Below are 24,005 nucleotides of genomic sequence, written 5' to 3'. Positions count from 1 at the left end.
CATGCTGTGCTATGCGTTAAGACTTTACAGCTTTTACAGCTTTCAGCTCAGTTAGAGGTACAAACTGGTTTAAAATTGAACTGCATGGAATTGTATGAAACTGCAGAATGTGCTGTGGAAGCAACACTGAAAGCTGTGTGAACTGAACTGAAAATGAAAACGCTCACCAGCAGACTGATGGTGAATTTGGGTTTAGAGATATGTGGTAAAGCCCCACACAACCCAGCCATTTCTGGGCCATGTCACTGAATTATGTTTAAATGGGAACAGCAGAAAATTCTGTTGAAAACATATTTGTGCCATAGGCCCCTCCCTCTGCCCACCTGACCTGTCTGAGCTGTGATCGGTTGTGTTGGCCATGGAGCCTGAGCCCAAGAGTACAGCAAAGCTCTCCAGAATAGAAGCAGACCCTCCAGGATGGTCTGACATGTCACTCTCATGATACTCAAACTCACCATCACTGTCAGCACCAGTGCATAGTTAACACCTACTGCTACAGTGGATACCAAGTTAACACTGGGAATCCGGTGAGTTCGAGCTCCTCGAGACCTATCGCCCCACACGCTTTAGAGTTTAGTCCCAGCCCTAATCACAGCTGATCCACCTAGCCAGCGCCTCCGGTAGCATATGACTAAACTCAGTCAGATGCCTGCAAATCAGAATCAAAATGTATTTATATAGCGCTTTTTACAACAAATGCTGTCACAAAGCAGCTTTACAAATGTCCAAATCCATGCCCCCAGTGAGCAAGCCAAGGGAGACAGTGGCAAGGAAAAACTCCCTAGAGCATGAGGAAGAAACCTGGAGAGGAACAAAGACTCAAAGGGGGGCCCATTCTCCTCTGGCCTCCTCTGCAAACAGCCTGATTACCTGGGTCAGAGGTACGGCAGTAAACGCCATAGAGTAACATTACTCCAGATGCAGGTCTGGGCATCCTTAAGGATTATTTTGCTGCAAACAGAAGACGCACCATGCTGTCACAATTTGGCCATTTTGGCCTGGGTACAGATGGTCAGGGTCGGGGCTATATGACATGAATAAAACTGTCATATCAAAAACATAATGTCAACTTGCAATATGTTAAAACAAAGTAGTGATCCATGAATGACTGACGTCTGTTGACCAAAACGGTTTACGGTGGATCACATGATGCTCTGATTCATCAAAATAACTGAAACAACACTGAAATGTCTAATACTTTAAATATCTAGGACTGATCAGGACGCTCACAGCACACAATAAAAAAATCATTTTTGTTAGAGGGCCTATTTGCAACTGAAGCCTTCTGCAATATCAGTTGTGCAAAGACCACTAAACAATAAATAACCGATAAGCTCTATACACTGTGAAGCCCCAGTTAGGGTCACTCATCATACGTTGTCCTACAGGTCCATCCAGGCCCTGCCTCATAGATACATGTAAAAGCTCTATTATCATTAAGTCACTCCACCTGACATTTTTGCCCCATAGGGTTAATCTTGAGGGTTACACCACCCTGGCAGTAGCAGCAGGACGCGCTGGCACAGTGCCCATCCACCAGCCTACCACCCTGCCGAGCCCGAGAGCTCACTGAGAGAGTGTCTGTCAGAGAGGAGTGGCATGTAGGCGGGCAACACCCGCCCTGCGGCGCTTGTTACCACGGCCATCAGCAAAACAGCGTTCAGCCAGCCATCTGTACATACAGACAGATTTATTTACCAAACATCATCTGAGAGCATGGTGGAAGGGAAGACACAGCTGAGACCCTTCAAGCAGTGCTCTTCTTCTCCAGGATATACTGCACTAAAATACTGTGAATTTAAGTGAGGGGAGAAGATCTGTGACTATAAAACTAATGCTGACTGCCAAGCAGAATCTGGAGTTCCAGACAAGACAAGCAGGGTCTGTTTTCTCGTGTGCCAGCCTTTGTGCCCCTGCCCTCAGAAGCATCTGTGGGACTCACGACTGAAGCTGTTCACCGGGCTGTGTGCCCTGCGCCTGCACCCAGTCACTACGGGGCTCACAGGCGCGCCTGGCCCTTTAAGAGAGAGCCGGCTGTCTGCTGGAATGGATGACCACCTCTCCTCTTTGTGCGAAGAGCAGGAACAATATGGGTGTTAAAAGGGAACTGATGAAGGGATGCTGAGGGACCAGAGCAAGTAGGGGGAGGGTGGGTAACATGGAGCTTCAGCAACAATGGGCGTGGCCGGTGGTCGGCATACAGCCATGCAGGCTGGGGGCGGGGAGTGGACGGGGAAGGGGTGCGGCCATGGGTTACAGCCATATTAGTGGGGGAGGGGGTGGGAACCACAAGGAGGGAGAAGTGTGATATGATTGGTCAGCAGCCAACAGCAGCCTCTGTTCCAGCTCATCAATATTTGAGCAGACATTACCGCAGCAAGAAAAAGAGTGATAGAAGAAGAGACAGAGCAACAAAAAATGGGGACAGGTGGCTATAGGACATCCTAAAACCAGACCCTGTACCCTTTCACCCTCCCCGAATAAAGGAGAGCAGGACGTGAAGCAATGAACTTGAAAAGGGAATGAGCGAGACAAAGAGTGAGGAGAGAAAGAGAGGGAGGGAGAGAGAGAGACAGAGAGAGAGAGAAGGATAGAGGATGGAATGTGTGAAGGCTGAAAGGACAAGGGCGTGTGGGTGAGGAGACGAGAAGGCGATGCAGGAAACGACAGAGACAAAGAAAAGAGAAAGGAATGAGGAGAGAGGATGACAGAGCATGGCTAAAGAGATGTGAGGGGCTGAGACAAAGAGACAAGAAACAAGGCAGGGGACACACACCGAGCAAATGTGGAGAGACAGGGAGCAGGGGGCAGATAGAGAGACAGGGAGGAGGGGGCAGATAGAGAGACAGGGAGGAGGGGGCAGATAGAGAGACAGGGAGCAGGGGGCAGATAGAGAGACAGGGAGGAGGGGGCAGATAGAGAGACAGGGAGGAGGGGGCAGATAGAGAGACAGGGAGCAGGGGGCAGATAGAGAGACAGGGAGGAGGGGGCAGATAGAGAGACAGGGAGGAGGGGGCAGATAGAGAGACAGGGAGGAGGGGGCAGATAGAGAGACAGGGAGCAGGGGGCAGATAGAGAGACAGGGAGCAGGGGGTGAGGAAGACACAAATAAAGTGTACAGACCACTATGGCTGCACACACATGCACCTCCCCACTCCCCAACAGAAAAAGGCATGGAAACACACACGCACACACACACTCAGTGAAACAGACTTAAAGACACACACACAGAGGAAAGACTGAAAGACACACACATATACACACACAGCCAAGCCTAATAGACTGGCAGACACACACCCTTAAGTCTAATAGACTGACAGACACACACACCAGTATAACACACGGTGTGGCAGACGTACACACAGAGCATAGTGACATGATGTAGAAAACTCCTAGGGACAATTTCTTTGGTGTAGTTGGCAGATGCACATCCAAGGTCGCACAGTGGTGGAGAAACTCTCAGCAGTCCTGCCCTCCTTCTCGTGCTACTTCCACTTTTCCTCATTTCAGCAGGAGGAAAAAATGTAGGATCCATGTTTTTAGCAGATAACAGTCAATTTGCAAAAAGTACTGCTCAAAATATTTTAGCTAAAAACATTGGTATAGAGCTAAACTAGATCATATGCATTTAGTTTTTTTATGAACATGAACATATTGAGTCCATGTCATGTACCTAAACCCAATCCAGACCAAATTCAGATCCCTGCTCCAAATTGCTCTCTACACAAGATTTTATGCATTTAGCAGCTCTGTTCAGAGGACTGGTTGAGTGGTGAGTGTCCCAGTGTTCAGAGGGTTGGATGAGTGGTAAGTGAGTGATGAGACAGCAGAGGTCACAGCCTCAGTCCAAACCACCAACGCCTGCTGGCTGTGCCCAAGCGATCAGATAAATGACCATCTGTTTCACTATCTCTCCCTGCCTGCTTAAACCCCTGCCAGAGTGTGTGTGTGTGTGTGTGTGTGTGTGTGTGTGTGTGTGTGTGTGTGTGTGTGTGTGTGTGTGTGGTGTGTGTGTGTGTGTGTGTGTGTGTGTGTGTGTAAGTGTGGCAGCAGCTTTGAGGAACCTTCCCACCCCAGACACCCCAACAGCCACGCCCACCTGCCCCAGCGCATGACTCCTGCCCTGGGCACAGGTGGTTGTGCGTCTGCATGCCTGAACCACCAGGATGCCTGTTTGTCTCTATGAACCACAAATAACAAACAAACAAGCAGAATGCAGCTTTTAAACAGGTTCAGATTAATTACATCTCAAGCTAATACTGCAGAGGCCAAAAAGGTCTAATGTCTCTGATGATGCATTTGACATTAACATGCTTGTGATGATTTTCTGATGTAGCCTGTTTATAACACTGGGGAATAATGGGAACCCTTCCCCTAATGAAAAGCCAGCTCACTGCACTGCATCAAAACTGCCCTCCAAACATGCCCATGCATTACAAATTACTTTTGCATAACATTGCATTACATTTTTTTGGTGTGTGTACTGGTTTCTTTTTGGTCTGTGTGCTAGATGGACACGTGGCTCTCCTCAGTCAGAGAGACGGCAAGATGGGGTGAACAGCCCACAAATGAGAGAGCAGATGTGGGCAATGTGTTATAAACAGAAAAGCAGGGGGCATGACAGAACAGAGGCACTCTGTGTAGGTGTAATGAGTGAAGGGAGAACAGACTAATTGTAGAAACACGCAAGGACGCGCGCACACACACACACAGTCCAGCATCAGCTAAGGGCTACCCCGACATGGGAGGCTGCCCATTTTTCACTGTGCTAAATAGCAAACAAACTTAGAATTAGGCTTTCCTGCTCCCACCACAGTTCGACATATCAGTTCAACAGATCCAGTTACAAATTCTGTAGAGTGAAAATTAAGACCTTCCCTCTCCAACCTCACTGCCAGTGGTCTGGGTATCCTTGGCAACCACACTTCCTACACACCACACCAACCTCATTAGGTGGGTGAATCCTCATCTGGACTTTCTGAAGCCATTCCATTAAGCCCATGTCATCACCTTTAGGGTATACTGTCACAGTATATGACAGTGCATAACAGTATTTTCTCTCCTCTTTGTAGACTTAAATGGTTGCACAGATTCTGTGATTTACAGAGCCTCTGGGTGAAGGGAGACCCTCTGGGTTGCCCTCTTGATTGCGGTTAGGGAGAGAGATCCTCTGAGATGCTGTGGTTGGAGAAAGCGATCTTCTGATCCATTGTATTAAATGATTTAGAAACCAGAAGCTCCTATAACTGGTCTGGACTTCAATTAGCAGATCGCAGCTACAGGCTGGTACCACTAATGTCAATCATAATCATTGCTGGTCTTAAATCTCAATGCTACGAAGCAATCATCCCAAACTAGTCACACACACACACACATAAAACACATACAGATATTGCCTTGTCTTTTCCACACACTTGAAGAGAGATCTTGTTTCCTAGAGCATGGCTAAAACATCATCCACGGTAGCACGCAAATAATAATAAATGGTCTCTGAAAGCGTATGCAAAGCATAGGACAAATATTTTACAGGAGGCCGTGGGAACTTTAACCTCAGCCAATCTGTCCATCGTGCTGAAATAAATATATAAATAAATAAAAGTTTAATTCATTACATTACGATTGTATACAGGCAATAAAAGCAACAGAACTCTACAGTGAAACTAGTGGGTGAGGATCAGAGAAGGGTGAAGACACTGCTCAGTGCTAACAATACTCCATTAAATACACAGCTGTGGCCCACACAAACACAACCACCAGCTCTGCTCAACATGGAAGCTCAGTAGCAGAACTGCTCGGAGGTTGCATCCCGTTAAGCATTTCACCATGGTTACGTCGCTGTGTCTGACCAACTTGGCAGTGTGTCAGTATGACTGCATGCAAGCAGGAGTCACACATCTTTCTCCTCAGCCTGGTGACCTCTTTGAACTAGGCTACGCTGTACTTCATGGCTCACTGTAGTCTGTGCATGTCATACCTCTGTCTATTCTGAACAATGCTAGGATAATTGAGTTGAGCTTTGATTATACATTACTTCTTTAAAAACGCTCTTCACTTGGCTTGACTATGCTGAAGTTATGGCCCCTTTTGCAGGGGAGGGAGTGTCTCGGGGGGCCATGAAGGCTTTCGTGAACCAGGCTCAGCTACCAGTCCCTGCATAAACCAGGACATGGTCACCTTCTGACTGATGTTTAAGTGCTCAGATTTATAAGTGGCTAGTGCTCTGTGTTTCTGAGCGAGTGTATGTGTTTGTGTCTGTGAAAGTTATGGTGTGTCTGTGACAGGGTGCACTGCACACCACCCCGTGCACAAGTGGTCGCCTCGATGGTTCTGACCTAGTTTTTGGGTAGTCTAGCCATTAGGGATCGCTGATTACGTCACTTCATCACTGTCCTTAACCCAGCCCTCCCCTTTCTCTCTCTTCCTGTCTCTCCTTATCTCTCTCTCCCTCTCTTTCTGCCTGTCTCCCTCTCTATCGCTCTTCCTTTCTGTCTCTCTATCTCTCACTGTCTCTTTCCTTTTTTCTTTCCCTCTGAAAATAACTCTCTCTCTCCTTCTCTCTCTCTCTCTCTCTCTCTCTCTCTCTCTCCCTCTCTCTCTCTCTCTCTCTCTGTTGCGAGGCAGAGATCAGGAAGGCTGCTGCTGTGGTGATGCAGAACAGGGTGCTCTGCGTGTGCTGAACACAGCATGCCTGTTTGTTGGTTGCCTTCCACTGTGCTCCTCAGCGATCCCCTCATGATGCGATGCACCTGCACTAGTCTGTACTGGTCTGTGATATCAACCAGCTCAAAAACATCAACCCAGTAGCTAAAAAAGGCTGAAAAGTGTTCCATTTTCTTACAGCATATTGTGCTAATTTGTGAAAGGGAGCATTCATGTATTTGCTATATTAAATGGATCAACCAAAAAAAAGCCTTTTTCAGGTAAGAAATCAGAAATTTAAGGAGCTGGCATAGAGTATACTTCTATCTGATAAGCCTATGATAGGCACCTGCCAATTCACAAAGAATTAATCTTTACTGAGCTCATTTTTCAGGTTTTAAATTCATTTATAAATCTTAAAGCTGAGGAAACAGTTAAAGTGAACATCTTCTTAGCGCAAGCTTGACAAAGCTGAATTCAGTACATCTCAGCTGTGACCTTGCAGCCCCTGCTGTTCCACAGACAGATGCGTCCTTGACATCTCTGTGGGAGACCCCAACTCTGCCATATGCCACACTGATCCCAGACCTGCTTCTGCCAGGCAAACAAGCCCGAATGCCCGGCAGATCAAACCTCAGTCTACATTAAAGTTTCACTAGCTGCACTGATAAGCTCCATACACTAAGGAGTATCAACATATCCAGTTTAAATGGTCTGCGGGTTACCGCTACATTGTCAAATTTTATTTTTCCAGTGAAGCCATGGACAATATCATGCTACTTTATTGAACTTATTTGACTAATAACAGTGTGCGTGCGGTGGATATTGTATGCAGTGCCATACCACTGTAGCATTGAGGCAGATAGGTTTGAACACACAGTCGGAAACCCATCGGAAACGTTTTTCATCACCCATTCAGACAGCTTGCAAATGGCACTGGTCAGTCTATAGCTTCAATTAGCACTTAGTCTGTGCCATCACTTCAGTTCACCTAAGACCCTGGCACATTGTCAGACCCCCTTTGCATTATGTGTGTCTAGACTGCCTCTTTTAGTACTGCAGACAGAAAACGGAACCCCGTGTATACTTCCACTTGTATGTGATAGGCATGAGCAGCAGAAGTAATAACAGATGCGTGTTTGGGACTGAAACAGGAGGTGGAGTGGCAGTTCTGCACAGTCATTACCATGAATTAGGCTCCCCCACCCCCACCCCTGACATGTTCTGTGCTTCTCCTTAATTGCTGTGAATAACTGCATTATCCACTAGGAAATCAGAAGAACATGTTTTCTGATGGAGCAGATAACAGTGTATTTTATGGATAAGGTTAATATATCTAGCTGGCCACCTTGAGATCTGCGGTCTCTTTAAATGATCATCATGAATCATTTAAATTCAGAGATATAGTGTGAAAAATTATAGTGAGGAGTAAAATGTCCTTATGGGGTCTTTTCTTTTTCCATTGAGACAGATGCTTTTCATTTTTCATTTCCCCTAAGACTTAAGCGCTTACTCGTATCTAATCTTGTTATTAGGATACGTTATTCTAGAGTACGGGACACGGAGGCTTTGTCATGGTGAGCTATTTAGATGCGAAGATGGCATACAGAGGAGCAGACAGCACGCGGCCGGCGGGGAAGGATGGGCGTCGGGGAGGAAGTCACTACCATGCAGACATGCTTTCATCTTCTATTGTAAGACGGAATATTACGACAGTCTTTTCTTAGTTTGTGAGCTGATGGCACGACATTACCCAAAAAAAAAAACAAAGCTAAAAAAAAAGAGTTATGCAAATGTAGATGTAGATCAAATTCAAAAGACGTACTTACGACGCGCAGGAAGCCTAACGAGTGAAGCAGCGCGCGACAGCCCAGCTGGCTTCTGGAGAGCGCGAGCAAGGGAGGGGGAAACAAGGTGTGTCCACCGCCGTGAAAAACCCAGAGCTACACGAGGCTCGGGGCGATTTTATCCGTACCAAAAAAAAAATTAACGAACGAACCCCCCTCCCAAAAAAATGTGCTTGGTGCAATTTAATGACAGGTAAAAAGACTTGATGTTTAACGACAGAAATGCCGTGAGTAATTGCTGGCAGCCGTTCAGCACACGCTAGTTAGGCGCCAGTACCCGGTCTAGTCCGCTGTCTCTACCCACCCTGATACAAGCGTTTTATCTGCAGCACCTACGGCAAACTGCTCGAAACAAAGACATGCGTGATGATACGGAGATCAGGATAACACCTTTTTCAGCTAGTATGAAAAATCCACAACGAACGATTAATTTGAAACACGCCGACTAACACGAATAACAAAAATATCCATGCGTTCCTGGTACGAGGGGTGAAATGAGTAATCCAGAAAAAAAACAACTCTCCGTTAAAACTTGGTTCAGAATATTGTACCCGGCCAACGGCGACGCGGGCAGCATCAGCACCAATCTCCGCGGAAAGCAACTGCGGAAAGCCCGTTACACCGGCGGCTAAACGAGGATCGCCCTGCGGCTTACCGAGACAGCCAGTCGGGGAATTTGGGGAACTCACATTTGTGGATCTAAAGTGCCAAAAAAAAACAAAACTATCTTGTATTAAAGGGGTCTAATTCCCCAGCGTCTCTTCGCTGTATTTGTCTTAGCTGAGACAAAGGCGAGAAAAACTCGAAAAGGTTTGGCTCGTTCAACAGCCACGGCCATGGCTTGCTAATCGCGTCCTGCAGTGGCCGGTTTTCTGCCAAATTTCTAGATTTTTCCTGAGAACTGAAAAAAAAAATGCACCGGGCAAACTCACTAGCTGCCGCATTAACGAGACCATGGCCTGAGCTACACGTAACGTTATCACTAAGACAAGCGAATGCACGAAGTAAAACGCGCTTTAAGATACTGCAGTGACAAAACAACTGCCTATAATAATTATAATAAATTGTCAAGCTTGAGGGAGTCTGCCTTGAGAATAGCAGCTAGCTAGCTATCGCCTCGATATGTAACCTAGAGGAGTTAAGACAAGACTGGCAGAAAAAAAGGATTTATTGAGAATTTATCTAAATGTCACTTCTTTATTTAAACTGACTCTTCTATACAGACAGTTACAAAGCGTTATTCACTAATCCATTAGCTAAAATGTGAGAAATAGAGCTAGCGGTAGCCGGCACGGCGAAATTAAATGCCTCTTTGATTTTGACAAAGGCAGGCCCTCACACACCCAGCATCGCCAGTTACAGTGGTGTTTAGATAATTCAGAGGCGTTAACTGAGACCCAACATCGGACCGTGTTACACAGTCAGATTATTCACGTGTAAGTCGTAGTTTAAATGGGCCCGTGTACTGCGGTGCCGGCGTTACTCACCTGTGCAGCACAGTTACCGTCCGTCCAACTGCAGCAGTCAGTCAGCACTAACACAGCTAACGGAGCCGTTTCATCGCTGGCCTGACAGGCGAGGGGGGCGCTAGAGAGCCCGCCCGAGAAAAACGGCGAGCTCCGCGATCTTTCGAATTTACCGTTTGGTCTTGATGAACTATTTGTGTTGAAATATGCCATCAGAACTGATATTGATCTCTCTACTTAGTCTCCATAAGCACCGATTAGTCTTCTTAAGGTATACGGCTATAGCGCGCGCACGCGTACGAGCGCGAGCGCGAGCGCACTCAGGCGCGCGCACTGACACGAGTATCCTTGTGCATGCGCTTAGCCAAGACCTTCACCTTAACATTATCACGCCTTGAGGTTTCTGTATACTTAAAAGCAAAGCAAAACACAAAACAAAACATTCTAATGGTTTTGCAATAAACAATAGTCTACTGCAATTTTTTTCGTGGGGTTTGTTTTGTTTATTTTTACCAGAACATCTGACTTTGAACACTAATTTTATCTAACTATAAACATATTTTGAATGGCTGTGTTTCCCATTGAAAACTTTGATGTAGTTTTCTGGCTTTCCTGAAAACCACTCCTAGAATTTGAGTTTAATAAGGGTGGACTCTGGAGTTGCTTAGCAACCAGACCACTCGTGAATGAGTAGGCATTTTTTTCTAACAAGAGAGGAGGCAGAAAGAGGGAGAGAGAGAGAAAGAAAAAGAGAGAGAGGGACAAAGGGAGAGAGAGAGAGAGAGAGAGACAGAGAGAGACAGAGAGAGAGAGTAGGAAGAATTGAGATTCATAGATGTGGGTCTATATGTAATCGTATCATCGATCCTATCTGGACTGTTGCTTTTACTTTGATTTTGCCTGTAAACAAGTCTATATGGTATTCTTTTTTTCTTTCTGTATAACTACTCTTTAGTAAACCAACATGATTTGTATTTCAAACACATGGTTGTAACAGTTTAATGAGTTAATTAAACTGGTTAATTTGATTCAGTTTATATAAAATTTTAATAACTCCATCTCACATAATTGAAAAATAACAGTATTTGGAACATAAGCCATTTTATTTGGTTATATATTGTTACTCTTTTAAACTGAAAAGTGGACTGGGCAGTTCTTGTCATAAGGGTCTTTTTGCAAAGCAGGTCCAGTCCTGCAGTGACACAGCCCTTCACAGCACTGTGTTTTTCCCTCCTCCATTTGAAAGGCTTGATTATTACTGTACAGCGCTGTGGTTCTCTTTCACTGGATTGTAGGGATGCCTGGGGTGCTGCGCTGCAGACACAGATGATGTCATGCTGCTAGTTACACTTTCAGGCACAAGGTGGCGCCCTCGTCCCAGTGTTTTTACATTGTGTTTGAGGTGTGTTTTAGGGCATGGTAATCACAGTAGGCTTAACTTTTTTTTTTTCGTGGTGCATCACATTATCATGAATATATCACATGCAAAAACCTTTTATTCAGCATGTTCTATAACATAAATAGCTTTTTAAAAAGATTTAGGAGATTTAGGAGTTTTTCATTTCCATGTTGAGTGGGTACCAGATCTTGTAAGACTGACCATTGAAGCCTAGACATTGAAAGAGATAAAGCAACCTGTTAGACTTCTCAAACAAAATTGAACATTATTCACACTGAGCATTGCTAATGCAGAATAAAAACATTGTTCCAGTGGCATACCTGTGGCGTTTATCCAGACATGATGTGTTTAACAAAAGCTGTTTAACAAAAAGACCACAAGCAGTAACTGTTAAATTCCTGCACTACAGCAAGATCCATGGTAATTAGTAATGCATACTCTAATGTGGATAACAAATGGGTTTGAATGTACATCATCATGTTTTTGTACATCATCATGTGTGTGTGTGGGGGGGGGGGGGTGCTGACATTCAAGCCTTGTGAATCTAAAAATATGATCTTAAAATGCTTCACATTCACATTAATACCTTCATAATTGATGCAGCCATTACCATCCTCTTGTCCTGCCACTATTTGTTCAACCTCTTTCTCTGTCATCCTCTCCCCTACAGGAAGACACCATTAAGGACCACAATTCAGTGATTCAGTGATTCAGTTCATTTTTCCACTCACAACACAGATAAACACCAAGCACCAAATTCAACGTTTTTCGGCGCTTTAATAATGCAATAATTCAGACAAATTTGGCAATACTTTTACATTTTACATACAGTTTGTTTCTGACACAGTTATCCTGTAATGCCAGTGTAGCTGCAGCCATTTGGAGTGGTTTGATTGTTTTTTGAGTGTTTTGTTTACCTAACGTTTGAAGCACGTGGCGTAGTTCTGCTCCCATTACAGTGCCATTTCCTTCTTTGTCAAAGACACGCAGCCCCTCCACAAAGTCCTCGAACGTGCCCCGGTCCTTTGACTTGGATATGTGCTGGAACATGGGCAGGAAGGTCTCAAAGTCCATGAGCTTGGTGTTCAGTTCTACAGTCAAAACAAGGTAGTCACAATCACCGACTGTACTAAACACAGGAACCTTACTAAACACAGGAACCTTACTAAACACAGGAACCTTACTAAACACAGGAACCTTACTGAACACAAGACCCTTACTAAACACATGAACCTTACTAAACACAGGAACCGTACTAAACACAAGACCCTTACTAAACACAGGAACCTTACTAAACACAAGACCCTTACTAAACACAGGAACCGTACTAAACACAAGACCCTTACTAAACACAGGAACCTTACTAAACACAGGAACCGTAATAAACACAAGACCCTTACTAAACACAGGAACCTTACTAAACACAAGACCCTTACTAAACACAGGAACCTTACTAAACACAAGACCCTTACTAAATGCAGGAACCTTACTAAACACAGGAACCTTACTAAACACAGGAACCTTACTAAACACAAGACCCTTACTAACCACAGGCACCGTACTAAACACAGGAACCTTACTAAACACAAGACCCTTACTAAACACAGGAACCGTACTAAACACAAGACCCTTACTAAACACATGAATCTTACTAAACACAGGGAACCTTACTATACACAGGGAACCTTACTAAACACAAGACCCTTACTAAACACTTGAACCTTACTAAACACAGGAACCTTACTAAACACAAGACCCTTACTAAACACATGAACCTTACTAAACACAGGAACCTTACTAAACACAAGACCCTTACTAAACACATGAACCTTACTAAACACAGGAACCTTACTAAACACAAGACCCTTATTAAACACAAGACCCTTACTAAACACAAGACCCTTACTAAATGCAGGAACCTTACTAAACACAAGACCCTTACTAAATGCAGGAACCTTACTAAACACAGGAACCTTACTAAACACAAGACCCTTACTAAACACAGGGAACCTTACTAAACACAGGAACCTTACTAAACACAAGACCCTTACTAAACACATGAACCTTACTAAACACAGGAACCTTACTAAATACAAGGCCCTTACTAAACACAGGAACCTTACTAAACACAAGACCCTTACTAAACACATAAACCTTACTAAACACAGGAACCTTACTAAACACAAGACCCTTACTAAACACAGGAACCGTACTAAACACAAGACCCTTATTAAACACATGAACCGTACTAAACATAAGACCCTTACTAAACACAGGAACCTTACTAAACACAAGACCCTTACTAAACACAGGAACCTTACTAAATACAAGGCCCTTACTAAACACAGGAACCTTACTAAACACAGGAACCGTACTAAACACAGGAACCTTACTAAACACAGGAACCGTACTAAACACAGGAACCTTACTAAATATCTTTACCTTACCAAGACCCTTAACATGCCTGTTTATGATGGCTAAAGCAAAGCAACAGATGAATACATTGTTAACACATTGATCCCAAACTAGATAGATAGTTAGAAAGTCAGACAGACAGACAGACAGACAGACAGACAGACAGACAGATAGATAGATAGATAGATAGATAGATAGATAGATAGATAGATAGATAGATAGATAGATAGATAGATAGATAGATAGATAGATAGATAGATAGATAGATAGATAGATAGATATAGATAGATGAGCAATGGCTTTCACCTTCTCACCTTCAAGCTTGGGTTTGCCTAGCACTCTCATGACCTCAGCATTGGTAGGGTTTTGGCCCAGCGCCCTCATGACATCACCACACTGGGCGTAGGAGATCTTCATCTCTCCATGCGCTGTTCTGTCAAACAGCATGAAGGCCTCCTTAAACTCTGTTTGGGCAGACGGAATGCGAAGTTGCTTTCCTTGTCTTTTTCCTTAACCTTTATTTATCCAGTTTAAGCACATGAAGATTTTTTTTATTTTCACATGGAGACTGTTGTACAAGATACTTAAGAAAGTGTTAACACAGTGCTAGTCTGAGCCCCTGATACCTGATGCCAAGTATTCCAAGTGGTTTGCTTTACTTCTGAATACGTTCTGTGATCATTTCCTCAAAAATGACCAACTGCACATATGTTTGAAAACATTAACTATATTGGAATTAATGAATACCTTCAATCTGATCAGGACTGAATTCAATCTGGGAAAAGAAAGGACAGAGAGTCAAGCATCTTTTTTTGCACTGCACCTCATTCACCAGGAGGAAAAAAAAAAACGATTTGGTTGTCACACAATGTAATATATGCGTTTAGTAACCGTTGTGCCCCTACTTAACAGAAAATGATTAGTTCTCCATATCCATGCATTTGACGACATTTCCTGCTAAATCTGCCCAACAGCAAAACAAGCCGTATGGGATCAGTCATCTCCCCGCCGCCCAAAATCCATTAAGCAGCGCTGCAGATGCTAGCAGCACCCAGGAGGAGAGGCAGGCTTATTCACACTCATGCCGTCAAGGTCGTTCACTGCAGTCTCCTCCCCATCCATTACAGGATCTAAGAATAACGGGCGGCTGTTGCAGGACCAGGGGAGTGACTGTGAAACCCCATCCTCTCTGCCCCATCTCTGGGGTGTAAGATGGGGTAAGCCTGGATCACAGGCATGCTAAGCTCCAACAGGGGACCTCTTATGTAGAGCTCAGACTGCGTGGAAAGCCGCAAACACCAAATGGAAAGACAGGTGGAGTGTCACGATGAAAAGAAAACAGCCTTACAAGGTCATGTCAACTGAATAGAGAAAGAAAAGAAAGGCATGTGTATATACATCTATTATGGACATGCAAAATAATGTGAGGTTTCTGAAAATGTGTTTTTAACTCAATGTTTAGGCTGTGGGGCTCCTGACTGCGTAAATGTCCTGATGTCACTGTAATAGCAATGTAATCTGAGATCTCGTTTTGGAAGGTGAATTATTTTGGGCTGAGGAAAACAGATGCCATTGTCCTACAGACCATGGACTGATTTTATGAGGAGGACATGGCTTCTGTTAAACACCATGCTAAACACCATGCTAAACACCATGTTAAACACCAGTTGATCCAGATGAGAGGGAAGGCTGTCACCACAGTAGGGTTCCGGAGATGCCTTTCATGTGAATTAACTAAGGCCACGAATGTTGGTCATGTATGACGTGTTTCTGTGCCCATTGGTTAAGGACTGAAACATACAACTCTACTGTATAATGTTGTACATTACCACCTTTCACACATACATTAATAAAACCTTAAGCGACGATGGATGCAAACAGTCACCGGCGTTGCCTCTACAAGGTTCATGCTGTTTGAATGTTAGTACCTTTCAGCCAATGGAATACTCTGGCCCCTAGCAACGATTCTTTTCCATGCTGCACATATCTATGGGTTTTGACGGTGTTGTTTTAGACAGCTGGATTAGTAATGGGCACAGTGAAATACTCACCGCGATGCTCTTCGGGTCAAACTCTGGCTCCTTGGGCTTCTCCGGTTCCGGAGGAGGAGCAAGCTTTACTGGCTCTTTCTTGGGCTCTGGTTTTTTGGGACCCATGTTTCTGAGATGGACTAGGCTGAGGAAGAGCGATTCAAAAGGAGGTCAGAAAGGTTTGGAAATGAGGCACAGAGGTCAGACCAAGCCCGGACAGGTTTTATACTCACCTCCAGCTCCCTCCGGCAGAACCAGAGGGATGGACCAGCCTATCCGAGGCACCGTCATGTCCCTTACAAGGTCTGTAGGATGGGGGCGCGGAGTGACAAGTCTCCACAAGCGAGCCTCTTCAAACACTCCCAGTGGAGAGCTTTAGCATGTCCACATATTGTTCTCAGTATAATGATGACAGGTTAATAGCAAGGCCTTTAAAGTTATTTTGCAGCAATGCTGGAGGGAGGTGCATGTGGTGGGGTAGGGAGCTGAACAAACAGTACTACAAAACCTGTGCTGTTCTCCCTTTATATTGGATGCCTGTAAGAAGTACATGGTGTATATAGCCAGCATACTTTTTTTTAAGCCGCAGTGTGGCCTGCTTTTACTGTGGCATGTGTTTAAAGGGGCCTCGAAGGTGATGCACTCCTGGGATCTGCAGTGGACTTCAAACTGGATGAATTATGGTTGGCCAGATGATGGAGGGACTACTTGGGACTTATGGAGGATCCCCGTGGAACAGGGTGGGACCTCGCCTAGTGTACTGTTTATAGTACTGTTTTAAAGAACTATATTGTGGTGAACTGCAAGCTAACAGCAGATTCTGAACTTCGTAGTCAATACAAAAAAAAAAAAAATTTGACCTACTCACTGCAGTTGTTCTAGTATAACAGATGCTCTGTGGTACAGATCTTTAATGGCTTTTATCTTTTGGTGAAAGACACTAAGTATTTGTGGGGAACACTTTTCTTGATGGAGATCATGTGATCAAGAAAGAATTAATTGCAGGCTTACAAAACTATCAAAATAGTCTCTTGTATTCAAATTATCTCTGATGTATGAACTTCAAGCAAAATCCCAAGAATAAAAAAGAAGAAATCTACACTCATTGATTGCTGTCATCAAATATTTATTTTCCACATTAACCTAGCAAGCTGTGAAATGATTGAACATAATACATGCAGCATACATGCGATTTGCCATTTTAGAGAGAGGAAAAAACATACACCAAAAATTAACAAGTGCACTAAAAACAGCAACATTGATATTTACAACATATATCTTACAAAGATAAGATCCCATACAGTTGATAAAGATCATCATCACTACAGATCAATATCCTACATCTTAAACAGAGGTACAAATTACAACACCAAATTACTCTTTATATGCTCATAGTCTTTTGAAAATATCCTAATATTGACCCCCAAAAAGTCACCGACCACAACAATGGTGACAATCTTTAGTCAGAGCATCCGGAGTAAATGTCTCCTACTCAAAGATCAAAAACATTTCCCTCTTTAGTAAATGGGTGTCCAGAACACTTCCCCTCCCTATCTTGGCCACCGCTTCAATACAGACACAATTTTCGGAATGAGTATTATGATCTGTTTTGATACAATGATTCACTATTGGTGAGATAGGATCACCACATCTGATAGCAATCTTTTGTTCACCAAGCCTGCCAGGGACAATGTTTCCCAGAAAGCTCTGGGTCGCTCCCAATCTCCTAACTACACTTGCTCCTAGTTACCTTTATTCTTGAGCCTTGTTTGTAATTTATCACTCATTTTCTGGTTGTGACCTAAGGCTGTTATTACAGTTCCTGCCTTTTTTGCCTGTCGTGTTTTGGATTGTTTTATTTAGACTTCACGCTGCTCCAGTAAAGCCATACATTTCTACTTGCATGTGACTCTTGTCTTTCCTGCTTCCCAAAACTAACATGTGGTTGTTTTTCCCACATTTCCTACATGACCACACAGTCATAGTAACAGATGCACCACATGTATTGTGTTACATATAATCCTCTGATGAAATGTTTGCTTCTAATTTAGGGAGTAAAACTTTCGGTTTTTAAAATATTATTACAATGTACATAATAGTCACATGGAAAACAATAAGGTGAGGGATCAAACACAGGTGGAACATGATGATAGTGGTTTTACCAACACATCTCCAAGGCCGCTTTTGAAGGAGAAAATAAGATTTTTAAAAGTAGGCCAACATTTCTTCATAATGTCGCGAATTGCTCTGCATGTTATATGTTAATGGACACACAACCAATATAGTTTTTTTTTCTGTCGTGGATGAAGCCTAAGAAATTTGGACACAGTTGGTCCAAGCACACTCAAGGATAACGATGTTACCCCAAACATTCCTTAAGCTCCTTCAGATTTTGATATCAATCACCACATCACAAATTCTACGACTCCTGAGAAACCTACACATATGACTGTATGGAAGACCCTTTTAAAGATGAAAACGTGTATTTTCTCAAAAGTGTAGTATGTAAGCTACTGCCCAAATTGTTTATCCTCACATCCGAAAAAATCTATGAATGTTTATGTGATAATCTCACAGCAGAATGCCTGAGTCTGTGCTCTAGTGCAGCACCGGAACTCTGTTGTCCCACTGGCAGCTATTTATATAAATAATAAATAGTACATTTTAGCCAACAAATGTTGCATTCCAAATGGCCCTTTATATAGTATAAGAAACAGTCTTTAGTATGTAGGAATACCACCTCCAGAAATATTTTCAGTGAGTCAGTCAAAGTGGGATCCAGTTTGTGTCTTTAAAAAAACTCAAAATTCCCTTTAGAGCTTTCATAGGTTGTTTCTGCCCTGGTGTAAATCTGACACCCAGTGTGTGAATCATTCCGGGACTGAAGCAGTTTCATACCATGTAGTTAAATGGAGCCATGGATAGCAAGTGACAGTTATGACATAAGACCACCCCCCTGCTGTGTGGGCTCTGTGTACGCAGAGTGTGTACTCCAGTTGCCCCTGCAAGGATGCTGGACAGAAGGATACAGGGCAAGCACAAGTGGTTTCATGTTTCTGAAGCTTTCTAAACTGCATCAGAAGAGGTGTTGCCAGGATAGCAGGGTAACGATAATAGCCTACAGCGTCATTCAATAAAGGAAAAAATTAATTAAAAGGAAGCCATACTTTGAGGCAAAAAAACTGACATAGAGACTTGGGTTTAGGTCACCAGTTTGTTTTGGGCTATTTTGGGAGCTATGTTAAAGCCGAAACATGACCGTGTGAGGGAGATCTCTGAAAACACACAGTGTTCGTATTGCCCCAACATAAATCTATCTCATATAAATCAAACACAACAAGGAGTCTCACGACTGTTTAAAAATAATTAGGCTTTTCCCAAAAACTTGGCAATGGCTGCTGGGACTGATTATGACTCGTCTGTAATTATATGCAGGACGGAGGAATTTTTGCTCCTTCTCAAGGATGTGGTGATGACATGGGGGAGGAGAAATGGACAAAGATGGGGGAGGACAAAGAGGTGGAGACAGGAAGGAGACAGAAAAGGAGACAGGAAGGAGACAGAAAAGGAGACAGGAAGGAGACAGAAAAGGAGACAGGAAGGAGACAGAAAAGGAGACAGGAAGGAGACAGGAGAAGGGACTAGGGAGGAATTTGGGGTCACAACCTACTTTGTGTGTTATAATATTTCTGAATAAGGGTAATACTTACTGAATAAGGGGGACTCCTGTGTGGCATCTTCTATCCGGATATAAACCTCGTTTTTGACGGTACTGCACTGTAAACGTCCAGTAATGCGAGCAGTGTGACCCACTGTCTACTGCCCTCTGCTGGTAAATAACCGAAGCTAAGATAAGGCACTATTAACCCCAAAGGAAAATGTGAGTGTTCCAGTAGTGCACACGCAAGGCAGCCATAGAATAGACATTGGGTAGGTGGGCATAATAAAACAAAATAGATGATATATTTATATTATATATATTTGGTTCACTATTTAGTTGCACAGTACATCGATACATTTCTTTGTGCAACATATCGTGTGATTTTTGTAGTTTCAGGAATTGTACAAATAGAGCTAAGCCTGTCACAGTAAGCTCTGATTTCATTCTTGTTCTGATTTCAGGTTCTTGTTCTGATTTCACAACATCATGTAAACATTTCACAGAGCAACATCTGGTATTGGGCAGAGTCCTGAGTCTCAGTTCAGTCTAGGCACACCCCTGCATGTGCCCTATGTAGTCTGAGGTCCTGTTGTATCTTGGCCAGCTCATCAAGCCTGCTGGGTATCTGATGACTGGCATGGCAGTGTTTATGATTTTGAATACATTCTAGCAAAATGACATTCAAGCGACTCTTCAACACTTGCCTTACCCAATGGAGGACCTCGGATGTTGCTGACGTTCCCATTTCTGCTTCATGGTTCACATGCGGTCCGAGAGTCTCCAGGAATTTGTCATTGTCCTCCAGGTCTGTCATATGGCCTTTGGGAAGTTCACATCCCCCGTCCTGTTGGGAGTTTCTCTTATTATTATCAGCCAACCACTCCAGCCCAAATCACATGAGTTTTATATATATATATATATATATATATATATATATATATATATATATATATATATATATATATATATATACATATACACACACACACACACACGTCAAGATCTCCCCTGTGTAGGAATGACCTTCTCACTAGTTCAGCACACCCACATCAACAGATGAAAAAATCACACTAAACTCCCATCATAAAATCAGCATTTAGATTGTAAGGAGGTATCAATAAGTTTAACTGATTCACACACGAGATACAGAACATACTGTTCAACCGTGCATTAGTAAGTGTATGCACCTTGATGCATACGTGTAAGATATATAGGAACTTAGGGTTAGGGTTAGGGTTAGACAATATTTACGCCTGAGCTGTGTTGCAAGATGTAGCCAGCAGATGGGGCCATTATGCTGCCAATATTAGATTAAATGGACTTGTGTTTGAAGCAGGTGGAAACATTCTTTTTGGAGTGGTTCCTTTATCAGCCACTGGAGTCACATTTGCAGCAACACATGCATTACTGTAAATAATCTTAGCGCTTATATTTATTCAAACAAACAAACAAAAAAACACACTTCCCACACAAAGATTGCTATATGCTATTTATAGTCATTGAGAGTCTGTGGTTCGCAGTTCTGTTCAGTCGAGTTTGTACTCCAACACTAATTAATGATAAAGGCTATAGTAACTATTAATCTGCTATTGTCAATTATAGAGTACACAGCTAAATATTTAGTTTGTATTTTGCTCAAATTTGCCTCCAGGATTAGCTGGATTATCCTACAGCTACTAATCACTGGCAGGCTTAAATCTAAACTTAAACACAGAAGGTAAGACATATAAACATGTTGGCCGAATTACAAAGATAACATCCAAACTTATCTTCTATTTAAATCTTGATTGGGAGTTCGGGGCGGGCCATGCTCGGGGTGGGGGTGGGGGTGAGGGGGAAGTGACAGTCTAGAGAATCTGCTGTGTGAGGATCCTGTTAGGCTTTCAGGGGATGAAAAGACTGCTTGAAGGATGTGCTTTCAAATGAATGCTCTCTATTCATCTGACATCCTGTTTTCCTCCACAGACGTTCCAAAAAAAAATCCACAGTCGCACATTTGCCATTACAGAGCATATAAAATATGTGCATTTGTTTTATTTCTGCCTCTCTCTCTCTTTCTCTATGTCTCTCTCTCTGTGGGTGCTTGCTTGGGTCAGATTTGTTACATGGTGCACTGTAGGATGGTGTACTATCAACCTAAAATCATCCTAATGTCCATGACATAGGCCATATCAGTTATTGCTCTCTGTAACTTAAAATAACCGTGAAGACAAAATAATCAAAACGCATAAGGAAGTATGTAAAAAGTTGCAAAAAATGTGAGGCAGTCACCATGATGCTTTAATGAAAATCTTGAAGAACTGTCCAAATAAAGAGTTCATGAAATGTCAGCACATTTGTAAAATGTCATGCATGCGTGTAATTTTGATGAATATGCTTTGTGTATTTGCAGTGCATTTTTTGATCTGCAGTGCGATGGGTCTTCTCAGCCAACGTAGTTTGGCATTGGCACCTACAAGTTATAAGAGGGTGCAAAATAACCAGCCATTAATTTTAAGGGAAAATTGGAAATATGGAGAACATGGAAACATGGGTGGAGAAGTGTTCATATTTAACATATTTTACATAAAAAAGGACTATTACAAAAGCTATACATGCATTCTAATGACTAAACATCACTAATGAGCATCATTATTATATAATCTCTTTTATGATATCATTGACATCATTTCTACAACTACCAGGGGTTACTCTTCCGGTGTAGTCTTTCAGTGTTCCAATGATTCGAACTTCCTACAATCAGAAAAAGGCCCCCAGAGCCAATAAGGCTTGGTCTGCCCATCACTGCCAGTAGCTAAAGACTAAGCAAGAACTATAGAGGCTAAACTAATGTGGAACTAAGAACAATGATGTGGAAAAACAGTGTGACAGAGGAAGTGAAAACAGTGTGACAGAGGAAGTGAAAACAGTGTGACAGAGGAAGCACAAGGGTGTCACATATCAATGCAACATCATAACGCTTTCCATTGAAATTTAGTCCGGCTTGAGTAGCAGCTTTTGAAATCTCCAATGAATTCATTAACATAGTCATCAACACATTGGTTTGCTAGTTCCCAAATACACTGCTATCAAAAAGGAGTGAACCAACACAACAGTGTAGAGAGTAAGGTCATAGGATCCAATAGGTACTTGTAGACCTTTTGCTCTCAAAAATTTGAGCAGATCCGAGAGTGTGGTATATTATATCATACGGTCCTTTCAGCAAGATCCTGTGATTACACATGAGGATCCGTCAAGATCTTCTATCAGACTCTTTAGCTGGACTACTGAATCAAAAAATAACTTATTTTCATCAATCTGAAAATTCTCTGACATAAAACCTTCAGTACAGTCAGCAAAATCCTCCTCCTCTGATTCAGAATGTATATAGGGGAGTGAATCAGTGTTCAGAATTCAAAATGTTGTTAATGAAGCAGACCACCATGGTGTTAGTGAAGTGGAACATGCTGCTAATTCAGTGTGTATGTTTATGGGTTTTAAATCAAATACCACATAGTGATGATGGTGAACAGTGCCTCCAACACAGAGAGGCCTGGTGACAGTGGAGCCATTGGCATGAATGCAGATTTAATTCTGTGTGCTGAAAACTGTGAGACTAATAAATAATAATAATTATATGAGGGCTGTCTGTATTTTTCCTGTAATATATATGGATTCAAAACCATAGACACTGCTTGTCATAACAGGGACTGTATGATGTTCATTATATGTTGCTGGACAATGAAAAAGCACAATATATCTTCTGTTTTCAAAAAAGAAAAGTAAGCATGCGAGCAAAAAAACCCAACCAAACAAACAAACAAAAACAAATTAAAAAAACAAAACAAAAATAAATACATTTTTAAATACAGCAGGTGCCCGCTTATTGTATCCTTAACTTATGTAATATGAATAGAATCGCCTTAAACAGAAGAAGCTACATTAACTTCGTCTGAACACAAACACAAGAACGAATGCCTTGCCCTCTGGAACACGTACATGTCTCAATGTCAACGTCCATTAAAAGCCCAGTATAATTTCGGCGTTTGACGATTATCCCACTTGAAATCTTGCAGTTTTCATAACCCTTTACGAGCGCGAGAAACGAGATGCTGGCATCGTGTCATAAGTGGTGATCCTACCTGAAGCAACTCTCAGGTTTCATAAGACACCAATGCATAAGCAACAGCTGCCCCACAGCGCACTCTCCGAGATTGAGGGAAAAAGTTCTCGCCGAGGACTTAGACGAAAACTAACCTTCGGTCTAAAACTGAAGTCAAAGGGAAATTTCTGTTTTACTGGATAAGGTAAAAGTCACCGAGTGCATGTTTTTTTTCCCCAGCTCGGCAGTGGGGTTGTACGCGCAGTTCGGGGCGGCGTGCGTGGGTGGAAAGTGTTGCTTGAACTTGGGGAGCCTTATGCGACTTGTTCCTGATCTTTGAACTTGTACGTAGTTACAGCGTTTGCGGTGTGCTTAAAACACAATGCGACACGCTGTGGTCTAATCTTCCCCCCAGATGTATTTTGCCAATAGCGCAGATGGTTTTGTAGATTCAATGTTTCGACCGA

At 42.9% G+C, this 24,005-nt stretch overlaps 2 protein-coding genes and 1 long non-coding RNA gene across 12 annotated transcripts in view; all 3 read right to left on the bottom strand.

The window, feature by feature from the left end:
• maptb (microtubule-associated protein tau b) overlaps window positions 1-10,261 on the bottom strand; it is a 29,561-nt gene extending 19,300 nt beyond the window's left edge. Inside the window, exon 1 of one of the 9 annotated variants that reach the window (XM_027026725.3) lies at window positions 9,974-10,261. The gene's annotated coding sequence lies outside the window, so the exon portion shown is untranslated. Of the gene's footprint in view, window positions 1-8,464; window positions 9,315-9,973 lie in introns of those variants that run through there. The other 8 variants (XM_027026724.3, XM_027026723.3, XM_081716565.1 and 5 more) reach the window with 8 other exon arrangements.
• A 775-nt stretch (window positions 10,262-11,036) lies between these two features.
• On the bottom strand, window positions 11,037-16,008 carry myl4 (myosin, light chain 4, alkali; atrial, embryonic). Its single transcript, XM_027026717.3, has 7 exons — window positions 15,818-16,008; window positions 14,514-14,541; window positions 14,081-14,230; window positions 12,269-12,442; window positions 11,938-12,015; window positions 11,672-11,709; window positions 11,037-11,561 (listed from the first exon to the last, which is right to left on the bottom strand). The coding sequence occupies exons 1-6, from the start codon at window positions 15,920-15,922 to the stop codon at window positions 11,681-11,683; spliced, it is 564 nt and encodes a 187-aa protein (XP_026882518.1). The 5' UTR covers window positions 15,923-16,008; the 3' UTR covers window positions 11,037-11,561; window positions 11,672-11,680.
• A 903-nt stretch (window positions 16,009-16,911) lies between these two features.
• Window positions 16,912-23,749, bottom strand: LOC113587834 (uncharacterized). 2 transcript variants are annotated; one of them, XR_003411793.3, is made up of 4 exons: window positions 23,436-23,749; window positions 20,167-20,301; window positions 19,507-19,625; window positions 16,912-18,914 (listed from the first exon to the last, which is right to left on the bottom strand). It is a non-coding gene; the product is annotated as an uncharacterized LOC113587834 (long non-coding RNA). The 2 variants fall into 2 exon arrangements; XR_004775854.2 differs by having other exon boundaries at window positions 19,507-19,622.
• Between the last annotated feature and the right edge of the window lie 256 nt (window positions 23,750-24,005).

Source organism: Electrophorus electricus, chromosome 6 (assembly GCF_041902795.1).
Source record: "Electrophorus electricus isolate QZ-2024a chromosome 6, ASM4190279v1, whole genome shotgun sequence".
In the NCBI taxonomy this organism is placed as follows: domain Eukaryota; kingdom Metazoa; phylum Chordata; class Actinopteri; order Gymnotiformes; family Gymnotidae; genus Electrophorus; species Electrophorus electricus.
This window is presented reverse-complemented; position numbering and strand designations above follow the sequence as displayed.